At 41.5% G+C, this 24,196-nt stretch overlaps 1 protein-coding gene across 3 annotated transcripts in view; it reads left to right on the top strand.

Moving 5' to 3' along the window:
* Positions 1 to 24,196, top strand: part of MCF2L2 (MCF.2 cell line derived transforming sequence-like 2) — a 212,679-nt gene that overhangs the window by 36,434 nt on the left and 152,049 nt on the right. For all 3 annotated transcript variants that reach the window (XM_045850840.1, XM_045850839.1, XM_045850838.1), the window contains exons 3-5: positions 874 to 988; positions 15,065 to 15,155; positions 17,546 to 17,665. In XM_045850840.1, coding sequence (XP_045706796.1) covers positions 874 to 988; positions 15,065 to 15,155; positions 17,546 to 17,665 — 326 coding nt within the window. The remainder of the gene's footprint in view (positions 1 to 873; positions 989 to 15,064; positions 15,156 to 17,545; positions 17,666 to 24,196) is intronic.

Below are 24,196 nucleotides of genomic sequence, written 5' to 3'. Positions count from 1 at the left end.
CTCACCTTTGCCTCTCTGAGCCTCTCCGGTTCTGCACTCTCTTCCTGGACTCCCCGACCCACGTGACTCACACAGTGCTCACCAACCGCACCCTGCACTGATGCCTCTTCTGCTAGATACGTGAAATGCGTGTCTCCGTTTGTACTCCTTGGCTTCACTTGGGAGCCCAATTCCTCCTCTTGCAGTCTCCTCCCCGCAGGAACCTGGAGGGCGCTCACAGCCATTCAGCAGGTCCCCCTTTGGCTGGGACACAGGCCCATCTAAATTTAGTGCCAGTTCTCCATGCCTTAGTGTCTCGGTAATTTTTTTACATCCCTTCTTGGCCAAAAGCAAAACCAAACACTTAAAACGACTTAATAGGTCTACAAGTCCTAACAACTTAGTAACTGTTTGAAAAAATAGATATATGTAAATGGAAAGAAAAGGCAATTCTTAAAATTTCCTTCTTAGACACCTACAGTTGTCTCAAACCTTGGAATCAGACTGGTTTCAGAGCTAACTCTCTTCACCACCATTTTAGCTTTTTAATTTAGTGACTACAAAAATGAAGAGAAATACTATATATTCATGTTGGCATTCTTTACTGTTCTACCTATGCTAAAATAACTTTTAAAATATTGCCTTTTACACAGTGACTATCTTTATAGGATTCAAAAGTCAAATTCTTACAACACCACTGAGCAAGCATGAAGAAGAGATTTGTTCAAAACAGTTCAGTGTCTACATTCCCACATTCTACTCTGAAATGAAATAGCTAGAAAAGGGGGAGGCCAGTACACATCTCCTGACTTGATATTAGTCTGAGTCCTTTACCTGCACAGGTGTGACCTCAAAACAGTGCGCTAACCTCCTGACCACCCATCGTTGTTGCAGGAGGCCGAGGGAAAGACGGCGCCCCCATCATCACTTTCCCAGAGTTTGTGGGGTTCAGACACATCCCGGATGAGGACTTTCTGAATGTCGTGACCTACCTGACCAGCATCCCCAGGTGAGCTGAACACAACATTCTACTGCCTTCTTAGTCCCTGGCTTTGTCCCACGTTTCCCACATGGCAGGTCGGGGTGGAAATGGAATCTTCCATGAGCACAGCTCACACTGGCATTATGTAACTTGGCCAGTTTCATCAGTCACAGACCAGGGACGTGGAATGAGACTAGAAAGCAGTGATGAATGAGCATCAGTTCTGTTCATACTGTGCATGTAGGAGGCACTTACTACACATTGCTGAGTGAATGACACACTGATGCAACAGCTGAAGCTGTCTTTGTTCTTCCAGGTTCATTGCTCTGGGTTACGTTAATTCGGGCTTCCTGGGGCCTGTTGCCAGGGACATGTGGCCATTGCCCAAGGAACTCTAGTCATGTTAGGAGTTATCTCATTTATTTCCTTTAAATGAGGAATTTAGGGGCAGACTTTATCATTGTCATTGTGAGATGGAGAAACTGAGGCACACAGCAAGGAAACAGAAAGGCCAGGAATCAAAGCCACGTTACAGTGGAGACCATGGCAGTGATGTTTTGGGGCTATTTCCACCCTCTGCAGCCATGTCTCACACCTTGACGCCAGTGGAGCTGATGCCCAGGTTTCCAAGGGATGGAGTGTGGGACGGAGTTCATGGTGGTGACCAGCACTTTACAAAGACGGAGCTGGGAGTAGGGTCTGGACTCGCTGCTTAGATAGTGCTGGTTCCTCTCCAGAGGGGCAGACCAGCACCACCCTCCATGGGTTTGTGCTGCTTATGATACCATCTCTTACTTAAGTGCAGTGTGGTTAGGAATTTACACAACAGCTATGTGTGTTTGTGTGCTGTTGTTGTGCTCGCTTTTCACCTGCCACCTACGATGATTTAGAGGTAAATGCCGGCTTTGCAACTGAAAGGCCACCTGGAGTCTAATCCCACCTGTGGAGATTAAGAAGTTGCTTAGTTTGCTTCAACCAAAGCCACTCCATGGAAATAAGGAACAAACTGACAGTGACCAGAGGGGAGGGTAAGAGGCCAGTCAAGGAACATGAATAGAGGGTTCATCCTCACGGACGGGGGGGTGGGGTGGGGGGGGTGGGGGGGTGGGGGGGGGGTGGGGGGGGGGTTGACTGTGGGAGTTGGGGAGGATGGGGCAGGAGTGAGCAACGGGGGCGGGGTGGGGGAGGCGGGACAACTGTAACCACATAACAGTAAAAGAAAAGACTTTTTGGTTTTGTTTTTTAACCCTTCTTACTTTCTGAGAGGTTATGGGTATATTTTTAGTGCACTTCTGCACAGTTCAGTACTTGATTTCTACTTCACCGCTCTCCTCCCGTCCCCATGTGGGCTGTGCATTGTGCAACCACAGGAGGATTTGGGCCTTTGTTGGGTTGGGGGAAGGATACTGAGCCTGAGTTGTGCTGTTCTACCTGCAAGAGCACCTTCCTGACCCTTCTAGGCCTGGCTAACTCCCACACACCCATGAGCCCTCAGCCCCGTGTCATTTCTTCCGGGAAACCTTCCTTAACCACAGTTCTGCTCTCCCAGACTCTTTATTTCCACAGAAACCGAAGCTTACCCCTTATAAACACCATAGTAGATGGAAATAATTTCTGCCTCTTCTGTTAGACTGGGGCGTCCCTTTTTCTTTTCTCTTTTTCTAAAATTGTAGCTCTAGCACAGTGCCTAGCACATAGTAGGTTCTCAAGAAGTGATGTTGGTAGAATATCTGGTTCTGATATGATTCATTGTAATCTAAAGATAATTTTATAGGGTGAGCAGGGGGACACTGACAGAGACAGGAGACCCCATTTCTCACTCCTGCATTGGCTTCCTGGGTTGTAGGTCAGTGAACGTGGTCTCCCTCTTTGGCCCCGTTGCATCCAAAACAATCGCCCATCAGTTCAGCGTCTGTGGGAGCAGTGAGGCCGACGGTGAGCAGGGAGCTGAGCAGCAGGTGGATGTGGACGTGCCCCTGCCCCGTTACTTTGGATTGATCTCACTGTGCCGTTTCACTGAATCCCTAATTGCAGTCATGTGCAGTCATGAGCAGTCAGCAAAACAGGCAACTTGCATCTTGTGCCTGCAGACTTCTTCCAAGCATGTGAGTGTCTCGGAACCAGAGTAGAAAGAAGCACGGAGGGGCAGAAACCCTCATCTCACAGGTGTGCAAGATAAGACAAAAACAAGGGGCTACTGTCTGGGCCTGATTTCCTTTTTCCGCTCTATGTTCCTTGCAGAATTGCTGGTAAACTCAGGAGTACTTTCCTTTCCTCAAATGCTGTTTGTCCCTTGAGAAAGAGTGCCTGCTTGACCAGTTATTCCCCTTTCTTTTTCTTCGCATTGGCTCATACCCTCCCTCTGACCCACCCTTCGGTTTCAGCATGAAAGGAGAATTTGACCTGATTGTCCAGTTTCTATTTCAGGTTCCTATTTATCAAAATTGGCATCTTCCTAACTGTTACAGTGGTTACCAGGCACCACCGCCCGTCTCAGATTGCAAAATGTCGACGGGCAGTTAGCAGAGGGCCCCTGACACAGAACCGATGCAGCAGAAGGGAAGCACGACGAGGCACTCGGGACTGGGAGCCAAGTTCATGCATTACTGGGATCTGCCGCTGTCCTCTTCCCTGCCCTATTCGAGTCTGCCTTCGTCTTTACTATCTCCTTTCTTGTGCTTTCAGTTTTCTTAGTTTTTGTCGCTTTTTGGGTTAAAAATTTTATTTATTTTCATTTTTTATTTTATTGATATAAATGTTTAGGGTTATGAGTTTTCTCTGATCCTTGCTTTAAGTGTATTTTATTAGTTCTGATATGTGGTATTTTTATTATCACTGTATTTTAGAAATTCTGTAATTTCATTTTATATTTCTCTTTACTGAAGAGGTGTTTAATAGAAGGTTTTTGATTTTCAGGTGTCTTTTTTGTGGCCTTGTAGCAGGATGCATTTTTGTGGGTGCTCCATGCGTGCTTGAGAGAACAATGGATCCTCTGTTATGATGTAGATTTCAACACATATAACCTTATGTTGTCTGCTCTGTCTTATACTGCAGGTGGTGTATTAAAGTCTCCTATGTAAAGTGTATTTCTGTCTCCTTTCATTTCTGCCTTAAAAAAGTTGATTATATGTTATTTGGAGCATAGATATTTAAAACTATCATATCTTTATTGTGAATTGTGACTTTTAGCATTAAAAAGTGTTCCTTCTTATGTTTAATGCTTTATGACTTGAATTCTACCATGTTGATATCGAGCCTGAACCCCTTTGCTATTTTTCCCATTTGCTTAGTATACTTTTGCAATTCCTCTTAGTCTTTCTGAATCACCTTGTTCTAGATTTTTTTCTCTTGTATACAGTAAATAGTTGGTTTTACTTTGTGAGTCAAATTGAAAATCTTTCTCTTATATTAGGTGAGTTAAGCTCCTTCATATTTATTGATATGATTGATATATTTGGTCACAATTTTATCATTATTTTGTTGTAACAGTTAGATGTATTATATTTACTGTATTTCTCTACATGATAGGTTTTTTTCTCTTTTGTATTTTTGACTTCTTTTGGTTTTTAGAAAGATTTGTGATTTTGTCCTGTATTTATACCTTTTTAATGCCATTAGTCCCTGTTTTTAAATACAATCTTTTACTCTCTAGTTGGTCAGTTTTCAGCACTACCTTTTGATTCCCACCTACTGTCTCTACAAAAGTCAATGACTTTATTATTTTCTCTTCTTTCTTTTCGTCTTCCATCTTTTAACTTGCATTATTTCTATATGTTATCCTTCCATCATTTTAGTATTAGACCTACCATTAAATAAATTAATCTCTTTGCTGAGTTTCTCTAGGTTATCTTTTGATTGGATCTTTACTAGATTATTCAAAATGAGCTCATAGGTACAGAACTTCCTGAATTTTTACATGTTCACAACTGTTTTTATGTTGTCTTAATACTTGAAAGCCCACTTATTGGGGTATAAAATTCTGGGTTCACACTTCTTGGTCATGAATTATTATAGAATGCTGTTCAGTTCTTGCCATGATTTTTATGTTGCTTTTGAGAAATATGATGCCTGTTTGTTTCTTTTGTCCTAGTAAATTATTTTATCTTTTTGCTTGAAGGTACTTAGAATTTTTACTTTATTCTTAAAACCTAACAGTCTTACTGAGATAGGTCTTAAGAGTTGATCTTTCAGATCAACTTTCCACTGTGACTGCTAGGCCTCTTCAGGTACCTGTAGATTCAGGTCTTTTCTGTGTGTGTTTGGAAATTTTCTTGGATTATACTTGTAAATATTATTTCTGCCCCTTTGTTTTGGTTTTAGGCATTAGGGACTTCAGATATAAGTATGTTGGTTCTTTTTTGGCTGGCTACAATTTCAACCACTTTCTGAACATTTTTTACTCTCCCTCCCCCCCCATTTTAATTTACTTATTTGTTTTCTTTATGTTATTCATTGTCCCTTATTAAATTTTTAAATTCAAATTATTAAATTAAAATATGCTCTCCCTGTGTATCTTTAATTTGGACTGCATTTTTTATAATTATTTTTCTTTTATTTTTCTGACTTTAATAAACTCATTTTATTTCCTCTTTACATATTAAAAAGCCCATTTCTGTTCTTGGTCTTTGAGTTTCTTACTTAAAGCCTTCTCCCATATCCCCAAATGCTTGTTTTTAATTGTCTGGAGAGCTATGTTATAGCAGGGTTTTTTCCTTAATGACTAATTTTTTGGAGGGATTTACATTATTTAAAATATTTTCATAAAATAGAGCTCTTAACAGTAGTTTTAAGTTCACAGCAACACTGAGTGGAAAGTTCAGAAATTTCCCATCTACTCCCTGCCCCACCCCAAGACAAATCTTCCCTGCCCTTAACACTCCATACCCAAGTGGTACATTTGTTACAATTGACAAATCCACATTGACACATGACTGTCACCCAAAGTCCATAGTTTATATTAGGGTTCGCTCTTGGTGTTGTGCATACTGTGGGTTTAGTTTAGACAAATGTATGATGACATGCACTCACCATGACAGTATTGTACAGAGTAGTTTCACTGCCCTAAACATTCTCTGTGATCTGCCTGTTCATCCCCGTCATGCCCACTTGGCAACCACTAATCCTTTACTGTCTTCACAGCTTTGCTGTTTGCAGGATGTCATACAGTTGGAATCATACAGTATGTAGCCTTTTAAGATTGACTTCTTATTTGTGCACGCAGACCCAGGGAAAGTCCTGAGACTGAAAACTCTACTCCACAAGTGGAGGGCAGGGAAAGACTGAAGAAAAAGACAGGCTGCTTCAGTCTGGGAATTAACAGGGTTTATTAAAGGAAACTTATACACAAGGTGCATCTTGAATAGTGACCAGACTAAGTGGCTATCCTCCTGCTCTTTGGCAGGTGCTCAGGAATGTCACAGAGCAAGGCAGGATGGACAGGGTACTGGTACGAGACCCACCCCAGATAAGGGGAAATGCCGTAAGTGCTTGTCTGTGGCAGGGTACAGCCTGTGCTAGGAGCCAGCACGCCGTGGGGCACACGGAAGCGGTCGATCAGATAGTCTCCGTGGGGATGTGCGGGACTCGGTCTCTGTTCCAGACCCACAGGAAGCAATCTCTGGTCCGGCCCAGATCTAGTACGTGGGGCTGACACCTGTCACATGGTGAAACAGTCTCTCTTCCTCGCTTCCTTCTTTTAGTAATACGCATTTCAGTTTCCTCCATGTCTTTTCATGGCTTGATAGCCCATTTTGTTTTAGTGCTGAGTAATATTCCATTGTCTGGATGTAACAAGGTATATCCATTCACCTATCGCAGGACATTTTGCTTGCTTCCAAGTTTTGGTAGTTATGAATAAAGCTGCTATAAACGTCTGTGTGTGAGTTTCTGCGTGGACATAAATTTTCAATTACTTAAGTACATGCCAAGGAGCACACGCGCTGAATCACATGGGACAAGTATGCCCAGTTCTGTAAGAAACCACGCAGGGGTCTTCCGCGGGGGCCGTCACTCCCGCCGGCGGTGAACGGGGGCTCCTGTTGCTCCACATCCTGGTCAGTGTTTGGTGTTGGCAGCGTTTTGAATTTTGGCCATTTTAACGGCTATGTTGTGGTGTCCCGTTGTTTTAATTTGCAATTCCTTAATTATGTGTCCTTAAACACCTTTTAACATGCTTGTTTGTCATCTGTAGATCTTCTCTGGTGAGGTGTTTGTTTTGGTTTTCTGCCCATTTTTAAATTGGGTTGTTTGTTGTTTTCTTAGTGTTGAGTTTGGAGAGTTCTCTGTGTACTTTGATTAACAGTTTTTGTAAAAATCGGATATGTTTTTTGCAAATATTTTTTTCTACTTTACGGCTTCTGTTCTCATTCTCTGACAAAAAGTTTTATTTTTATTTTATATTTTGCCCTCTTTGTAGTAACACCCTACAGACCAATACTGCTTACATTTCTGCACTTAGTGGGCAGGAGTGGTGGTTGGAGGTGGTTTCCAAGATTCTTAGTTCAGTAATACCATCTTTTGTTAGTATAGCTAAATGTAATTTCTTTCATTAATGACCTAAAAGAGGTTTTTTTGTGTGTGTAATTTAAGGGAAGAAGTTTTTATACTTGATTGTTTTTGTTTTGTTTTGGAGAACTTATGTCTTTCATCTTTTTGCCTTTATCATACAGTCACTACTTCTCCTCTCATCTCCTTTTCTCTTCTAGAAACTTTACCTTTTCAAGACTGCCTCTTCGAGTCCTTTTCTAGTTAGTGCCCTGACTAGTAAAGGGGCTATTTTCTAGTGTCTTTGCACTTACAGTGGGCTTTTTAATTTTTTTTGCAGTGGCTTTATCTTAATCCCCTCTTCTCTTGATACTCCCTAGGTATTAGTCAAGGTTCTTCAGAGAAATAGAACCAGTGGAAGATGTATGATAATTTTATGATCAATTTATCTTGACTGGGTTAAGGGAGGCCTGGATAGCTGGTAAAATGTTATTTCTGGGTGTGTCTGTGAGGGTGTTTCTGGAAGAGATTAACATTTAAACAGATGAGCTGAGTAAAGCAGATTGCTTTCTCCAACGTGGGTGGGTATCACCCAGTCTCTGGAGTGCCAGAACAGACCAAAAAGGTGTGAAGAGTGAATTCTTTCTCTGCTTGAGCCAAGACATCTTCTGCACTGTTTCCTGTTTCCTCATGTGCTTGGTTTAACCTCATGTCTTGTTCATGAAGACCCCCAAGCATACAAAATCTCCTGCTAATGTCCGCAAGAGGCCACCTTGATTGACTGACATGGAAATAAAGTGATTGAGAACAACGAAGGTGGAAAATCAGTGATGGTTGCTGCTCGTCAGTTGAGCACGTCCTATCCCACCATAGCTATGATCCTCAAGAACAAGAACAAAGTGATGGAAGCTCTTACAGGATCTGTTTCCTTGAAGGTAATGAGACTAACATAAATCAGAAAAGTGACTATATCAAACACGGAGAACCTCCTAAAGACCAGACACAGAGTGCAGCTCTCTCAGCACCATGACGATCGAAGCCAAAGTGGAAAGCTCCTTCGTGACGTTGAAGCAAAAAGCTAAACCTGACTACAGTGTTGAGTTTACTGCCAGTGCTGGATGGTTCCAGTGATGCAAGAATTGTTATTCGTTACATAACGTGAAAGTGAGTGGTGAGTCTGTGAGTGCTGATGTGAAGGCAGCTGAAGCATTTTTGGAAACTCTAGATAAACTGTGGAGGATAATTACTTGCCAGAGCACATTTTCAATATGCACAAAAACTTTCAGGCATGGAAACAGATGCCTGAAAAGACTTTCACCCATCAAGAGTCCAAAGTCAATGCCAGGTTTCAAGGCGTTTTAAGGACAGGATAACAGTCTTGCTTGGGGGCAGTGTTGCAGGCTACATAGTGAAACTCTCTGTAACCTGGCACAGTGAGAACCCTGGGGCCTTCAAACATATCAATAAGTACGCACTGCCAGTGTACTACAAGAGCAACAAGAAATAGAGGATAACGCCCCACTGATATCAAGGGATAAATCACCCAGATAGAAAATCAATAAGAAAATGGCATCCATAAATGACACATTAGACCAGATGGACTTAAGTCATATTTTTAGGACAAATCACCCCAAAGCAGATGAATACACATTTTTCTTAAGTGCACTAGGCTAGATCACATGTTAGGCCACAAAACAAGTTTCAGTAAATTTCAGGAGACTGAAAGCATATCAAACATCTTCTCTAATGATTTTTAGTATAAAACTAAAAATCAGGTACTAGAAGAAAACTGGAAAACACACAAGCACATGGAGGCTAAATTACATCTCCCTACACAATGAATGGGTTCACAATGAGATCACAGAAAGAAGCAAAAGATACCTTGACACAAATGAAAATGAAAACACAACAAGCCCACATCTACAGGACACAGCTAAAGCAATTCTAAAAGGGAAATTTACAGCAATAAAAGCCTACCTCAAGAAACAAGAAACAAGAAACATTTCAAAAAAAAAAACAATCTAACTGTACATCTAAAGGAACCAGAAAAAGAAGATAAACAAAGCCCAAAGTTAGTAGAGGGAAGGAAATAATGAAGACCAGAGCAGAAATAAATGAAATAGAGTAAAAAAAAACAATAGAAAAGATCAATGCAACCAAAACCTGATTCTTTGAAAAGATAAACAAAATTGATAAACCTTTAGCTAGACACATCAAGACCAAAGAGAAAGACAAAGGTCAGACAGAGAAAGCATTACCATATGCTTTCAAAAACCATACGATTTCACTGACATGTAGAATCTAAAAACAAACAAACAAACAAACAAACAAAGCAGAAAGAGAGTCACAGATACAGAGAACAACTTGATGGTTGCCAGATGGGAAGGCAGTTGGGGGAAAGGATTAAAAAGGGGAAGAGATTAAGATGCACAAATTGCCAGTTATAAAAAAAAGTCATGGGGACGTGGACTATAGCACAGGGAATAAAGTCACTAATATCATAATAACTATGTATGGTGTCAGATGGGCACTGGACTTATCGGGGTGGTCACTTCCTAAGTTGTATAAATGTCTAATCACTTGGTATATTGTACACCCAAAACTAATGTAATATTGTATGCCAACCCTAACTGAAAAGCAAAATGAGAAGTCACGGGTGACCCAGCTCTTCTTCCAAGATGCCCTCCTGAATTGTTATGTTAGCAAAATAGGTAGAGAATAACATACCTTTTAAGATTTTACCAATTGTAAAATGCTCCCAGATATCTTCCTTTTATTGGTGATCTTCATCACAGTATCAAAGTGATGTTTCTCCCTCAAAATGCCACATTTTTAATCCAACCAAGGAGTTGGATCAAAGGAGTTATAGCAGCTTTTAAGGCCAACTACGTGAGGAAGACCTTTGCTTAGGCTGCTGCTGCAACTGAGGAAGACACTGATATGATTCTGGAAGATTACAACATCTATGACTGTATCTAGAACCTTGCTTAGGTTTAGGGTGATGTCACCAAGGAGTGTGTGAATAGCAAATGGAAGAAGACCCTCAGGAGGTTGTCCATGACTGCAAAAGTTTTGCCAAGAATGAGAAGGCTGCAAAAATCAACAAGGCTGTAATTGAGATGGCAGTCAGCAACTTTAAGCTGAGTGTGGATGAGGATGGCTAGAGGAGGAGCTCCTAGCCATGGTTGCTGAGGAACTGACTAATAATGAGTGGTTGGAACTGGAATAGGCACATACAGGTGAAGATTAGGCAAGAGAAAAGGGCGCTGCAGGAGCAAAATGAACCCTTAGAAAATTCACACTGAAGGGCTTAGCAGAAGCTTTTGCAGACCTCAACAAGCTCTTTAAAAAGTTTGAAAACAAGAATCCCAACACCCAAAGGTTTTCATTAATAGAGAGGAATGTTCATGGTGCATTATCTGCTTCAGAGCATATCTGTGATGGTAAAAAGAAGCAAACCAAGCAAACCACCGTGCACATATTTATGTAAAAAGTGACATCTCTTCGAGAAGAGCCTCAGGCAGGTCCTTCAGGAGATGCTCCAAAAGAAGGCACTGCTATCCCAGGAGAGGACCGCTCCAGGTGTGGTGTTGCCCTGCAGACCTTCCAGGGGGAGAAGACGTGACATGGAAGACAGTGATTAGTCTGGGTCTCACCCTTTGTAGTTCTAGACTCGTGTGTGTGTTTGTGTCTTAAATTTTAACAAAAAAGGGTAAGCAGTAAAAAAAATAGAAAAAGGTGTATGCAATAAAGATATAAAGAAAATATTTTGTATAGCTGTACAATGTATTTATGTTTTAAGTTAAGTATTCTTACAAAAGAGTCAAAAAGATAGAATTTGGAAGTTTGTTAAGTAAAAAAGTTATAGTAAGTTAGGGCTAATTTACTACTGAAGAAAGAAAAATCATTGTGTCTGAGTATAGTGCAGCCTGAGTGTACAGTGGTTACAGAGCCTACAGCCATGCACAGTGGTGCCCCAGATTTTCATGCTCACTCCCCACACACTCACTGACTCACTCACGACTTCCAGTCCTGCAGGCTCCACTCATGGTTAGTGCCCTACCTGGTCAGTGTACTACTTTTTATCTTTTATACCCCATTTTACTGTACTTGTTCTATGTGTAGAAACATAAATACTTACATTGTGTCACAGTTGCCTGTGGCATTCAACACAGTAACACCTGGTATGGGTTTGTATCCTAGGAGCAGTAGGTTACACCTTGTAGCCAAGGTGTGTGGCGGGCTCTCCCCCCCAGGTTTGTGTAAGTGCACTTTATGATGTTTGCACAGCGACGACATCGCCCAACAGCACGTTCCTCAGAATGTGTCCCTGCTGTCAAGGGGTGCAGAACTGCAGAGCAAATGATAAGGAAAGGCAAAGTGCCAGGTTTGGAGGGCAAGGGAAGGTACAGTGACGGTTCTGCAATACTCAAGAGATTAAACTAATTGTCCCCTGTGTCTCCAGTCTTTATCTGAGATTATCTCATCGTCTCTTCCACACACTATAAAACTTACCAACTGGATTTGCAGGAGCACATCAGTCGTCCCTGAGGACTTGCTGTCGGTATACAGAATTAGTACGTCCAAGAAGGATAAAGTTGGACCGAGCGTTTGAGACAAGCTTCTGCCAGTCAACTGTTTTGCAAATGAAGATGCCAAGAACACCTTAAAACTGGAAAGCATTATGAATTCTTTACTTCTGAAGTTAGAATAATAGTGAAAAAGAAGAAACAAGAAGCCATAGGTCATCCATTTTAACTCCTATACCAGGAACAGTCCTGAGCACTGCTCTTCAAAAGGGAGTTTCTCAGACTACCGACGATCACAGAGTGACTGTCCAGAAACCTAAGTGATCCGAGAAAGTAGTTTGAGTTCCTTCAGGAAGAAGTCCCATACATGGTGTGCCAGTGGCCTTCACATGAGTGTTCGGACTTAGACATTTGAGTTACGGTGACCAGTGGTGTTGGTTTTCCTGGGACTGCCCCACGTTCAGCAGAAAGTTCCCCAGGGAACTCCGCGTCCTGGACAAACCGGGGTGGTTGGTCCCCCTGTATTTGACTCAGTTCTTACAGCAAGTTCTTTTTTCACAACTCGAATCTGTTTGATTCTTCCGGTTTTTTAACTGAGTTACAATTTACATATAGTATACAGATCTCCACTCTATAATTCAGTAAATGTTTACCTGTTTATATGCTATATGATTTTAGAAAATACCACATTCACCACAAAACTTTTCTGGTATTTTTGTTCAGAAAACATTTACCTATTTCTTCTGTGTTCAGTCTGCTCTTAAACAAATCTGAGCTCTTAATTTCAGATATTGATGTCTTGTAATTACAAAAGGTCCATTTGATTCTTTATTATAAATTTTAATTATTCTCTGTTGAAATAATGCATCTTTTAATCCACTTTTATTTACTTTTCCTCTTTAGCATATTGATCATAGTTATTTTAAGTTTTTTCCTGCCACCTACAAGGACATCTTTGAGACTGTACCTGTTGACTATTTCATCTCTTGATTATTGGTTACTTCTCCCTGTTTTTCTGTAGGTCTATTAATTTTTTACTTGATGCCGGATTTAGAGGGTGCTATGTTGTGGAGGCTTATCTGCTCACAAACAATATTGAATTTTGACTTGACAGGCAGTTAAATTACTGGTGGATCACCTTGATCTTTCTGAGGCCTGGTTTTAGGTCTTCTTAGGGCAACCTCAGTTCTTATGGCATTGGGTTTGTCTTAGAATGTGGCCTTTCTGGAGTTCCGCCTGCATGCCCAGGGTGCTCATCGAGGTCTGTCTCCTCTGGTGGGGCCTAAACACCAGTCGTCTCTCCCCACAGTGGTGCAAGTTTCATCTTCTTTCATCAGTTCTTGCCTGTGCTGTTGCTACTCTCTGCCAGTCTGCTGGGGTCTTACCTGAACTTGGGGGCCCAGGAATCGACCAAGCACTAAAGTGGAATGAACATGAAGAATACTGGGGTTCCCCCTGTGAGGCTTTCCTTCTTGGCAGCCACCTTCCTTGAGGTCTGGCCACTTTTCCACTTATAGTCTCCAGTCCCTGCCTCTTCCGCCCAGTGAGACCACTGCTGCTTGCACCATTTTCTGGAAAGCGTTCCCAGTGAGAGACCCTGGGCCAGTGTGGGGCTGTGATAACGGTCGGCTCAGTGGTGCTTACTTCAAATCAGCTACTCATGTTTTCATGCAGATTTTGCTTAGATCTTCTGCCTTATTCACATACAGGTACTTTTTAAAGTAAAGCTCACCTTTCCCCAACATTAGGGAGTTACTGAAGGTTTATTATAGGCCAGATACTTTTCATATAATTTGTGTTTTATAATCTCTGTAACAAGCATATAAGAAATAGCCCTGGCTGGTGTGGCTCAGTGGATTGAACACCAGCCTGCAAACCAAAGGGTTGCTGGTTTGATTCCCAGTCAGGGCACATGCCTGAGTTGCAGGCCAAGTCCCCAGTAGGGGTCAGGAGAGAGGCAACCACACATTGATGTTTCTCTCCCACTTTCCCTCCCTTCCCCTCTCTCTAAAAATACATAAATATTTAAAAAATAATAATAATAATAGTAGTACTTATACAGTATTACCAAGTGCCAGGCATTGTCCTGAACATTTTATATATCTCATTTGATAGTTTATGTATTCATTTAATCCTCACATCAACCCTATAGATAGGTACTATTATTGTTCCTACTTTACAAATGAAGAGTCTGAGAAACTAAAGACTAAGTAATGTCCCCTCCACAATACACAGTCTGTAAGAGGGAGTAGCCAAGTCTTCAAACCTTGGCACTCTGGCTTCAGAAAACATGTTTTTAACCACTTCACTGTTGGTGGCATTGTTCCCATTTTACAGATAAGGAAACTGGCTTTAGAGAGGTTAGGCGATCTCCCCAGCATCTCAGTGCAGTAAGTGGTAGCACTGGGATTTGCACCAGGCTCCGGGGCCCTGGCTCTTTCCTCTGTTCTTCCTCTCAGAGAGAGAGAGAGAGTGAGAGTGAGAGAGAGAGAGAGAAAGAGAGAAAGAAGTTTATTCTTTTAGGACTTTAGTTTAAGAGGATTCTGTGAGAATATTGTGGGGATTTAAGAGGAGACCAGACAGCAGCTTCCTTTTGGTCTTCACAAAGGAATCTTCTCATGCATATGGTGTGCTGGCTGATTCCGGCCAGGCACGGGGAGGACTGGTTTCTGTCAATGACATATGTTCATTCTGAATACCTCTCAGAAAGTGTATCGATGGCTCTAGGAATGCCGGCTTTGGGTGTAGAAAGATGGCAGAGCTCAGCCTTGAGGTCCTCTGCTGACATTGGGACACGTGGTGCTCGCCCAAGGTGTGCTCCTTCATGCAGGAGCACGTGTGCTGTTGGGTGTGTCATACATGTGCCAGCCAGAAACAGAGGCCTTGAGAGGGTTTAGAGCACCAACCATCCCCATACCGCCCGGCGATAGGTGGAGAGGAGGCTGGTCCCACGTCAGGGAGGTCAGGCCTAGTGTCCCCCTGTGCTGTGCAGCGTTTCTCACACCCGATCCCGGAGCGCCTTTTCTGCAGGAGCCGCCCAGAGCCCACATGCCTCTCCTGGTCTCTGATACCGACCCCCGTTTTTTTGCAGTATGGAGGCTGCTGGCATCGGATTTGTCATCGTTATCGACAGACGAAGGGACAAGTGGAGCTCCGTAAAAGCGTCCTTGACACGAATAGCCGTAAATATTTATTTTTGTGCTGTTTTTTTTTAATAAAAGTAATGTAAGTGGTCTATTCAATTATTTCATGTCAAAGTCACTGGGAAAAGGTGATTATTTTATGCCAAATTTTGGGGAAGGTCTTTGCTGTATCCACCCATATCCCTTCTGGCACCTAATGGTCACTGCAGAGAATTCCTGAGCATGTTAAAGGCTTCCCGAGTCTCTCTCCTTTACTCATTTCTGTGGTCACTGAAGAGGGGTCGGTGGAGAATGCTGGGAAGTTAATGCCCCAAGAGTGACCTACAGCTGTGGAGTCATGGACTTTGGTGAGTAGACGCCCCAGGTTCAGTGGGACGATTCTGAGGTATTGTCCACACAGCATCCCGGAGGGGCCCAGCCTCCTTGCCCACAGCAGCGCCCCCTCCCTGATACTTTGGCTCTCTAGCCATGGGTGTCTCACCCCCACCAACCTCCTCACTGAGCTTCCTGGGATCACCTCCTCAATAAACTCTTTGTACCTGAATCCTTGCCTTAGGTTTTGCTTTGAGGGTCACCCACTTTAAGACAGTCTTCATTTCAGCATTCATATATTTTTTTTAATATTAGAAAGACACTAGCTAAACCAGACAAAACGATATTTAAGTAGCTCGATTGAAAGTGTGCTTACTTTTAGCATTAAATTGTGCAACCTAGGATGAGTATCTTTTTAATTTTATCGGCCTGATTTTGACCCCTGTTTGTTGCCTTTTAGCAAGTAGATGTGTGCTTTCTCTGTAAGGACCTCAGACCAGAAAGCTCAGTCACATGGGCAGGCAGAGGCACCTCAGGGCAAACCACACCAGCATTTCCACCGACGCATGGACTCCCGGGAACAGTTGGGGCTGGATGAAGAGGACGGGATGTGCTAGGGAGGCAGTGCGTGTGTGGAGGCGGGGGCGGGAGAGGGACATTTGAAATCTCACCCGTGCCCACTTGCAGATGCCGTCCCATGTGCAGATGTGCGCATGCGCAGCGTCTCTCTGGGGGTCCCTTCAGTGCGTTGGCCGGGCGCACAGAGAGCGTCCCAGCTCCTCTGTCCTGCTGTGATGTAACAGATGCAACTGTTTTCTGTTTAGGGCCTTGCATGTCAAAGACGGTAGGAGGGAGTCTCCCTTCCTTTATGCCTGGATTGTTTTGTCCCTTCGGTTTAGTTTTGGTTCCTAAAACTAAGTTTAGGATTCAGTTTAGGATTTTGGGAGGGTAACTCCAAAGACAGTTGATGCCGTGAGGATTCGGACACTGGACAGTGCCTGTGACTATTCCAGGGGTCTGATCTCTAGAGATTCCTGATTTCCCAGGGTCCATAGAGAACACTTGAGTCGTCTAATACTTGAGCCTAATTTGTCCAAGAATTACACTGATCACTATGCATAAAATATACTGTGGTGTGGGATCCCCGGCTACCAATCGCAATCTGTTTACGTACTTATTGAAAATACAGATACCTGGACTTCATCGAAGTCCTGATGAATCAGAACATTCCAAGTCAAAGAGCAGATTTTTTTCTAAGAAGCACCTCAGGAGGTTGCTTTTGGGAACCACTGGAAGAATAGAAAACCATAAGCAAAGGGAGACTTGGACTCCCAACTTTGCCACAACGTTGTCATGTGAATCTGCATTATTTCAGCTCTCAGGACCTCACCTCAAGATGAACACAATGTTTCCTGAAAGCAACTGAGCAATACATGCATCAAGAACCCTGAAATACTAGGTCTTTGACCCAGTAATTCTTCCAGGAAGCTATCCTAAGAAAGTGTTCTGAAATGTGAATAAAGATGTTCATTTCACTGTTATTTATGACAGCAAAAGTTACTTATTGTTATCACTGTTATTTAGAAAATGCCTAAATCATTAGCAATAAGAGATAGTTAAATAAATTGTGCACCCATGAAACATAATATTTCCAAAGAATTTTAATAAATAACAAGAATAAAATCTCATGGTATTAATATTAAATGAAAAGGTGGGTCACAAAATATTTTTACAATATGAATTTAACCATGAAAAAAATGTTTAAGCAGAGAAAATAGCCTATAAGTAATTACATTAAAATGCTAAAAATAGCTTTGAGATCATAATTGGTTTTCTTTTTCTACCGTATAATTTTATTTCCCAGTTTTTCTATAAGGAATATGAATTGTGTTTATAATCAGAAACACTTTTGTGTGTTTATTTGGTTTAGTTTGTTTTTTAAGGGGAGGTTGAAATAATCTGATCTCTGAGATCTCTTTCAGCTCTGAAGTCCTGTGAAATCCGTTCTAATTCTTCAGCATCCGTGGTGTCCACTTTAACTTTGTTGTTTGTGATCTCAGGCAAGAGGAGACCAATGGATGTGATACTCACCCTGATGCTTTTCATGATCCTTCCAGGTAGCATTTCCAGGAAACTTGCAGCTCATATTCATCCTTCGTCCATCTCGCTTCATCCAGAGGACACTCACTGACATTGGCATTAGATACTATCGAGATGAGTTTAAAATGAAAGTACCGGTAAGCATGACTTTTATCTCATCTTTGTTTGGTTAGGGCAAGTGGGCCAGATGGCACTGGGGCCAGGTGTTTAGGAAGGTAGGACTCCGCAGGTGGAGAGGGAGAGAAGGACATCTGGGCAGGGGGAACAGCATGTGCGAGGACATGGAGGCAGGAAGCAGACACTTCCTGTGAGGCTCGCTCACGGGGAAGCCCCTTGTTGGAATACATATAGGATAAGCTTTCGGAAGAAAAGGTGAAATACATGGAATCAGTCTTACATATGAGGACGAAGAGTGTAGGTTTTACACAGTAGGAATGGGGAGCCAGCAAAGGGGTGTGAGTGGGCGAATGCCTTGGGCAGGTGGTACTGGAGTTGTATAAATGTGAAGCAGTGTTCCAGACTGTAGAAAGAGATCAAAGGATGAAGAGAAACTGCAGTAGCACAGGCAAAAGAAAAAGATCTAAAATATGGGGGTGATGTAAGTACAGGCAATTGTAGGAAAAAACCCCGACATTGTGATACTCATAAAAAGAAATCAAATTAAAAAGACAACATTAAAATATTTACCTATAACGTTGGCAGAGATGTGAGGAAAACTGTACTTTCATACTTTGCCGACAGGAATGAAGTCAGTAATGAACAATATGAGGGATTAATTGGCAGTATTTATCACAAAGTAAAAGGCACACTTTCTTTGACCTACCTATAGGAGTTATGCTGCAGACACGCTCACACACATGCACAAAGCCACACACACAATGGTAGTTGTTACTGAACTGTTTGTAATAGTACATGTTTGGAGATAACTTAGTGCCCAACAAGAGGGGCTGGTTAAATAAATTGTGGTGTACCCAATCGCTTTAAGTACTTTGCAGCTACTGAATGGGGAAGGTGTGGTGAAACCACAGTGGAAACAGTCGGTTAGTTCCTTACAATGTTAAACATATGCCTAACCTCTGACTCCCCCAAGAGAAATTAAAACACATACCCACAAAAAAGCATGCAGAAGAATGCCCCTCAGCAGGTGAATGGATAAAGAAATTGTGACATAGAAAGATAAATACTGTGAGATTTCACTTACATGTGGAATCTAAAAACAAACAAATGAATAAATAAAGCAAAACAGGAACAGGCCCATAGATACAGAAAATAAACTGATGGTTGCGAGAGGGGTGAGGGTGGAGCTACTGGTGATAAAGGAAGGGGAATAAGAGGTGAAAACTTTCAGTTACTAAAGAAAGAAGTCATGGGGCTGTAATGTATAGTGTAGGGAAAACAGTCGGTAACATCATAATAGCTTTGCACAGTAATGGTTACTGGACTTGTGGGGACACATTGTAAGGTATATTAATGTCTAATCACCACATTGTACATCTGAAACTAATACATTGCATGTCAACTATACTTTAACAAAAAATAAATTAAAAAAAGAAATTGTGGCATATTCATATAATGGAATAACATTAAGCAATAAAAAGAGTGAAATAATGATACATACAACAGCAATGGATGAATCTCAAAAATATTCTCTGGCGAGAAAGAAGTTAGACGTTAACAAGTACACACTCTGTGAATCTTTTAATGCAAAGTTCAAGAAGAGGCTGACAGCATTCAGAGGGGGGAGGGGAGGGAATTTCAGGGAAAAGGGGGAAGGGTTTACAGGAACAAGTATAAAGGATGCATTGATAAAAAACTAGGGGTGGGTGGAAATGGGAGGGAGGTGGGGAGGGCTGGGTGGGTGGGCTGGGATGGGAGTAAAATATAGAAAATTGTACTTCAACAACAATTACAATAAAATAAAATAAATAAATTCTTTTAATGTATTCTAAAAAAAAAGACGAGGCAAACCAAACAGTGGCTGCTGCTAGGGGTGACAGTGCAGATCGGTTTGAAGGAGGTGCAAGAAAACTTTCTGGGAAAGTGCTCTATGTCTTGATTGGATGGTGCTGCATGTGTGTATACATTTATCAAAACTCATTTAACTGTACCATTAAAATCTGCATTTTTAAAATGCAAGTGATATCGCCATTAAAAATGAAAAAAAGAAAAATATATAAGATAAATCTGTGGTGTTATAGAAAAGTTTCTAATATATATTTTTGGTTTAGGTGGAAATAATTTCAAACTCACAAAAAAACTTCAAAGAATAAGAATAGTACAAAGAATAGCTCATGCTCTTTACCCAGATTCACTTACCTATTGTTAACACTTTATCCCCAATTGCTTTATTATTTATTATTTGTTTCTCTATATACATTATTATATATAGATGTACACACCTATATATTATATATTATATTATGTATATACATATAATAGCTGTGTACATCTATATATTACATATTATGTTAATATAATCAATACCTGTACTTTTACATTAATGTATTATATAATATATGGATACATATACTACACATATAAATACTTATATTTATATTTACATAGTATAAATAATATATTACATATATGTTGCACAATAGAGAGGTAAATATATATGTAAAGTATACACATACACACATGTTTACATAGTAAATGATTTGGAAACAACTTTGTGCTCAACTACAGGGGACAGGTTAAATAAATTATGGTCTGCCCAAGCAATGAAATACTTTGATAACACTTACTGTACACGTAAATACTTCAATAAGAATATACACATATAGAAATGTGCACACCCTGTAGAAGCCCTCGAAGCTATAAGGACACTCATTGCGGGACTGTGGGTGCGTGCACACAGGTGAGGGGTGAGTGTGCGTGTGCGTACAGCAGGGTCCAGCCTAGGACAAGGTGGTGCGTTTAGTTGTCACGTCTCCTTGGATCCTTTAATCAGAATCATTTCCACCACCTTCCTTTGTTGTTGATGACGTCAGCATTTTTAAAGAATACAGGCTCTTAAACAAAATAAGACACACCTCATCTGGGCTGTGTAATGGTTTCTGCAGAGCCGCCTCGGTCTGTGCATTCCCCGCTGGAATACTTCTCCGTCCACGGCCTGTCCCCTTCAGGGTGTGGCCTGTGCAGGTGCACGGTGTTGGCCTGCTCCTCGTTGGCGGTGTTCGTTTTGACCCCCTAGTCGAGGTGGGGTCCAAATGCTCAAGCGTATTATCACATTTTTCCTTGCAGGGAATAAGTAATCTCTGGAGAGACACTTTTAAGATCATACAAATATCCTACTCCTCAAAAACAATTCCTCTCTGTATTTAATAACCATTGATGATTCTTGCCTGAAACAACCATTATTATTGGTTGCAAAATAGTGATTTTTCAGTTCTAACACTCTCTCAACATTTATTAATCAGAATTTGGTTTTCTACTGTAAGGTACAACTTTCCCTTCTCCCCTAGTTATTTATTTGTCTGTGATCATTATGGATTCTTATTTTTCAGTGGTTTATAATTCGTTACTATTCTTAATTGTTTTGGTTCTCAAATTGTCCCAGATTTGGCCAGTAGGAGCCACTTTACACTGTCTCCTATGTTCTTGTGACATGCCCTTGTCATTTTTTTAGTATTTCTTACTTTCTGTCCTAACATGATGTGTAGCCTCACCCCATACGTAATGCAAAAGCCCTAATCCAGCCCTGTAGTTAGCCCCGTCTTGGAGGAGCTCTGGGTTTTTGTGCTGGTAAATTAGACCAAGATCTAGATGCTGGGGGTCCTATTATTACTCAGGTCACTTTCCTTCTAGGCCCTTTCAGTAGAGTGTATACATATGTGCACAGATATACACATAAGCACACATGCATGTAAGCACACACATATGTATATGAATATATGAATCACAGAGTTCACACTGATACCTTAAATCATAGTCCACCTGAGATACACTTTTAAGTGGGGATTAAAAGCTAAGGGAGACTAGTATGTAAAGTTTGTTTGCATTTGAATAAGCAGGAGGCACATATATGGGATGGTATGCCCACACATCACATGAGGAAGGACATGGAAGATTTACAAGAACTGGTGGAAATAGTTACCTCCTGGATGTGGCAGTGCAGGCCGAGGGTAGGGGAGAGGAAGGCTGTTTTTCTACTTAGATAGACCCTTTTTCTGTTTGGATTTATTACCACCTACACACATGATTTGTTCAAAAGAGCAAAAAACCCCACTTTAATTGAAATTGCTCTGGGAAAGTATTTAACCCATCTCAGTGATAACTGACCATCTCAGGCAAAGGATTTTTCTCATTTTTTCTCTTTGCTTTTCACTCTTATTTTTCCTTTTTGGGGTTCCATTTTATATTAATAATCAAGTTTATTAAAATACCTTCTTCCTATACTTTGGTCTCAAAATGAATTTCTGATTCTATTTTAAATACTTGTTTTAAAATATCCAAGTGTTTAAGGGAAACGCAAGCCATGAGTTTCTTATTCTATCTCTCTAAATTGAGTAACAGTTAAGATTGGGGAAGAAATTACAACTTACAAGAGGTTGATGAATTTGTCAAAATACACATAAGCTTTCTCTTCCCCTTTGGAGATGAAGAGCGGTCAGTTGCTCCTGGCCACTGGAAATGGTCTGGAGTTTGAACAGAGCATTTGCCCAAATGCCGGGTGTGTCTGTTTCCCTGGCTGTGTATAAAACACGCCTCTCCAAGTGTTAACACGTAGACTGAAACATATGTGATTCATGTCCCGCTTTTCATGTGGTACATCCACGCTAAAGACAGAGTGAACACCTACTTTGTCTGGACACTGTGTCTTTAACTACTTCTGTTTGTGGCGATGTGGAGATTCCCTGCCCATCATACTTTTAATTTTAAACTGCAATCAGCTTTTCAGAAAACTCTCAATCACCCAAACTATTGGCACATTTAGCAGGGTATCTGTTAAGGGAAAAGTGTATCCTGTAGGCTACTATTTCATCTTACAGAGAAGATTGTCTTCCCCTCATAGCTCAGATGTGCTACAGAATTCAGAGTCCTAGTTTACCAGGCCTGATGTCATCAAACTTCAAAGTATATTTGGTTTTTATTATTTTTTAAGGTTTTATTTATTTATTTCTAGAGAGGGAGGGGAGAGAGAAAGAGAGAGAGAAAAACATCAATGTGCGGTCGCTGGGGGCCGTGGCCTGCAACCCAAGTATGTGCCCTGACTGGGAATCGAACCTGCGATGCTTTGGTTCGCAGCCTGCACTCAACCCATGAGCTATGCCAGCCAGGGCAGTATATTTGGTTTTTAAAGTGTTCAAGCTGCTGGCTATCTTCTTCACTTTGTTTTGAAAACATGGATATGATATTAGCACTTTACTTTGTAGCTCCCTGTCCTCTCTTATTATAACATCTACCTGCTCATTTCTAGTTATATTTTCACAGGTTGAGTGAGGGGAAAGGAGTTTACTTTGCATGACTCTTATGAGATTCAGGTGGACCAGGATGTAATTGTGGTTAAGTCACTTAGTTTTGCTGTACCTTTCCAGCAAAGATTGGGGTGCTTTGAAATAGCGAAGGGTTTCTGAGTGCCATGCCAACTGCTGGTATCTATTCTAGAACAGCAGTACCCATAGCAGCCTCATGAAATTGTTATGTGAAGTGGCCAAGGCATCTCGAAAAAATCCCTAACGAGGCTGTGGACGTGCAGATTGGTTTCTTAAGATGGAGTGTGTGACAGAATATAGGAAATGCTTCTTCATAATTAAAAGATCACATATCTCCTCAAAAGAACAGTTTCAAGCAAACAAAGATAAGAACACAAATGTATACTGAAAAGGAAAACATATGACATTGTTAATCTAAACAGCTGCTCGGGGAGTGTCCATGTTAAATGCGGTGCCGTCAAGCTGGTGTTCCCCGGGTGGAAACGGGAATGGGCTTGAGGATGAGGTTCATCGCACTCAGAGGTCCCAGGAAGGGGTTGCACAGGCCCACAGGGGAACGCCAGGTTCGGTCAGAAGGCAGCAGCAGGATGAAGGGAAAGCCTAGCTAGGTCCTTTCTGGGGTTTCCACGGGAAAGATGAGGAAGCAGAGACCCAGCAAGTGTGGAATGCACGCCTGCCTCTCCCGAGCAGCAGGTGGAGCGGAAGATGTGCCACCTGGCGAGACAGGTTTCTAAAACTGCAGGCTGGGGGCGAGCTCACTTCTGCCCAACACCATGTTGCATAATGGTATGTTTTTTAAATTCCAAGTGTTACCATAATGTTCTGAGAAGAAAAATCATTTTTCACTTGATAATTTCTTATGTGTCCTGTAATTTCTAATTGTAGAAAGACTAAAAATCTTTTTGAAACTCCCAAATGACTTAAAGATTTTGGGAAAGAAAGGTACAGACAGATTTAGGTTGTTTTTTCTTTTTCTATATCATAAAAATAATTTTAAAAATTCCCAAACCCCTTCAGAAATGAAGGAGGAAGTCCTGGGCCGTGCTGTGGTTGCAGAGTGATCTGTGGAAATCAAATCCCACGGACCTAAGTTCCTCGAAGGCAGGCCTGTCATGTTCACTGTTTTACCCCTGGGAGCCTGACACTTACTAGATGTTCACCATATATTTACTGAATGAATAAGCCAATGTGTTTTTAACTGCTAGATTTTGGGTCCTAACTTTCCTTGTTTCA

The sequence above is a fragment of the Phyllostomus hastatus genome, unplaced genomic scaffold, assembly GCF_019186645.2.
Source record: "Phyllostomus hastatus isolate PE091 unplaced genomic scaffold, TTU_PhHast_1.1 phas_contig_86, whole genome shotgun sequence".
Classification (NCBI taxonomy): Eukaryota; Metazoa; Chordata; class Mammalia; order Chiroptera; family Phyllostomidae; genus Phyllostomus; species Phyllostomus hastatus.
This window is presented reverse-complemented; position numbering and strand designations above follow the sequence as displayed.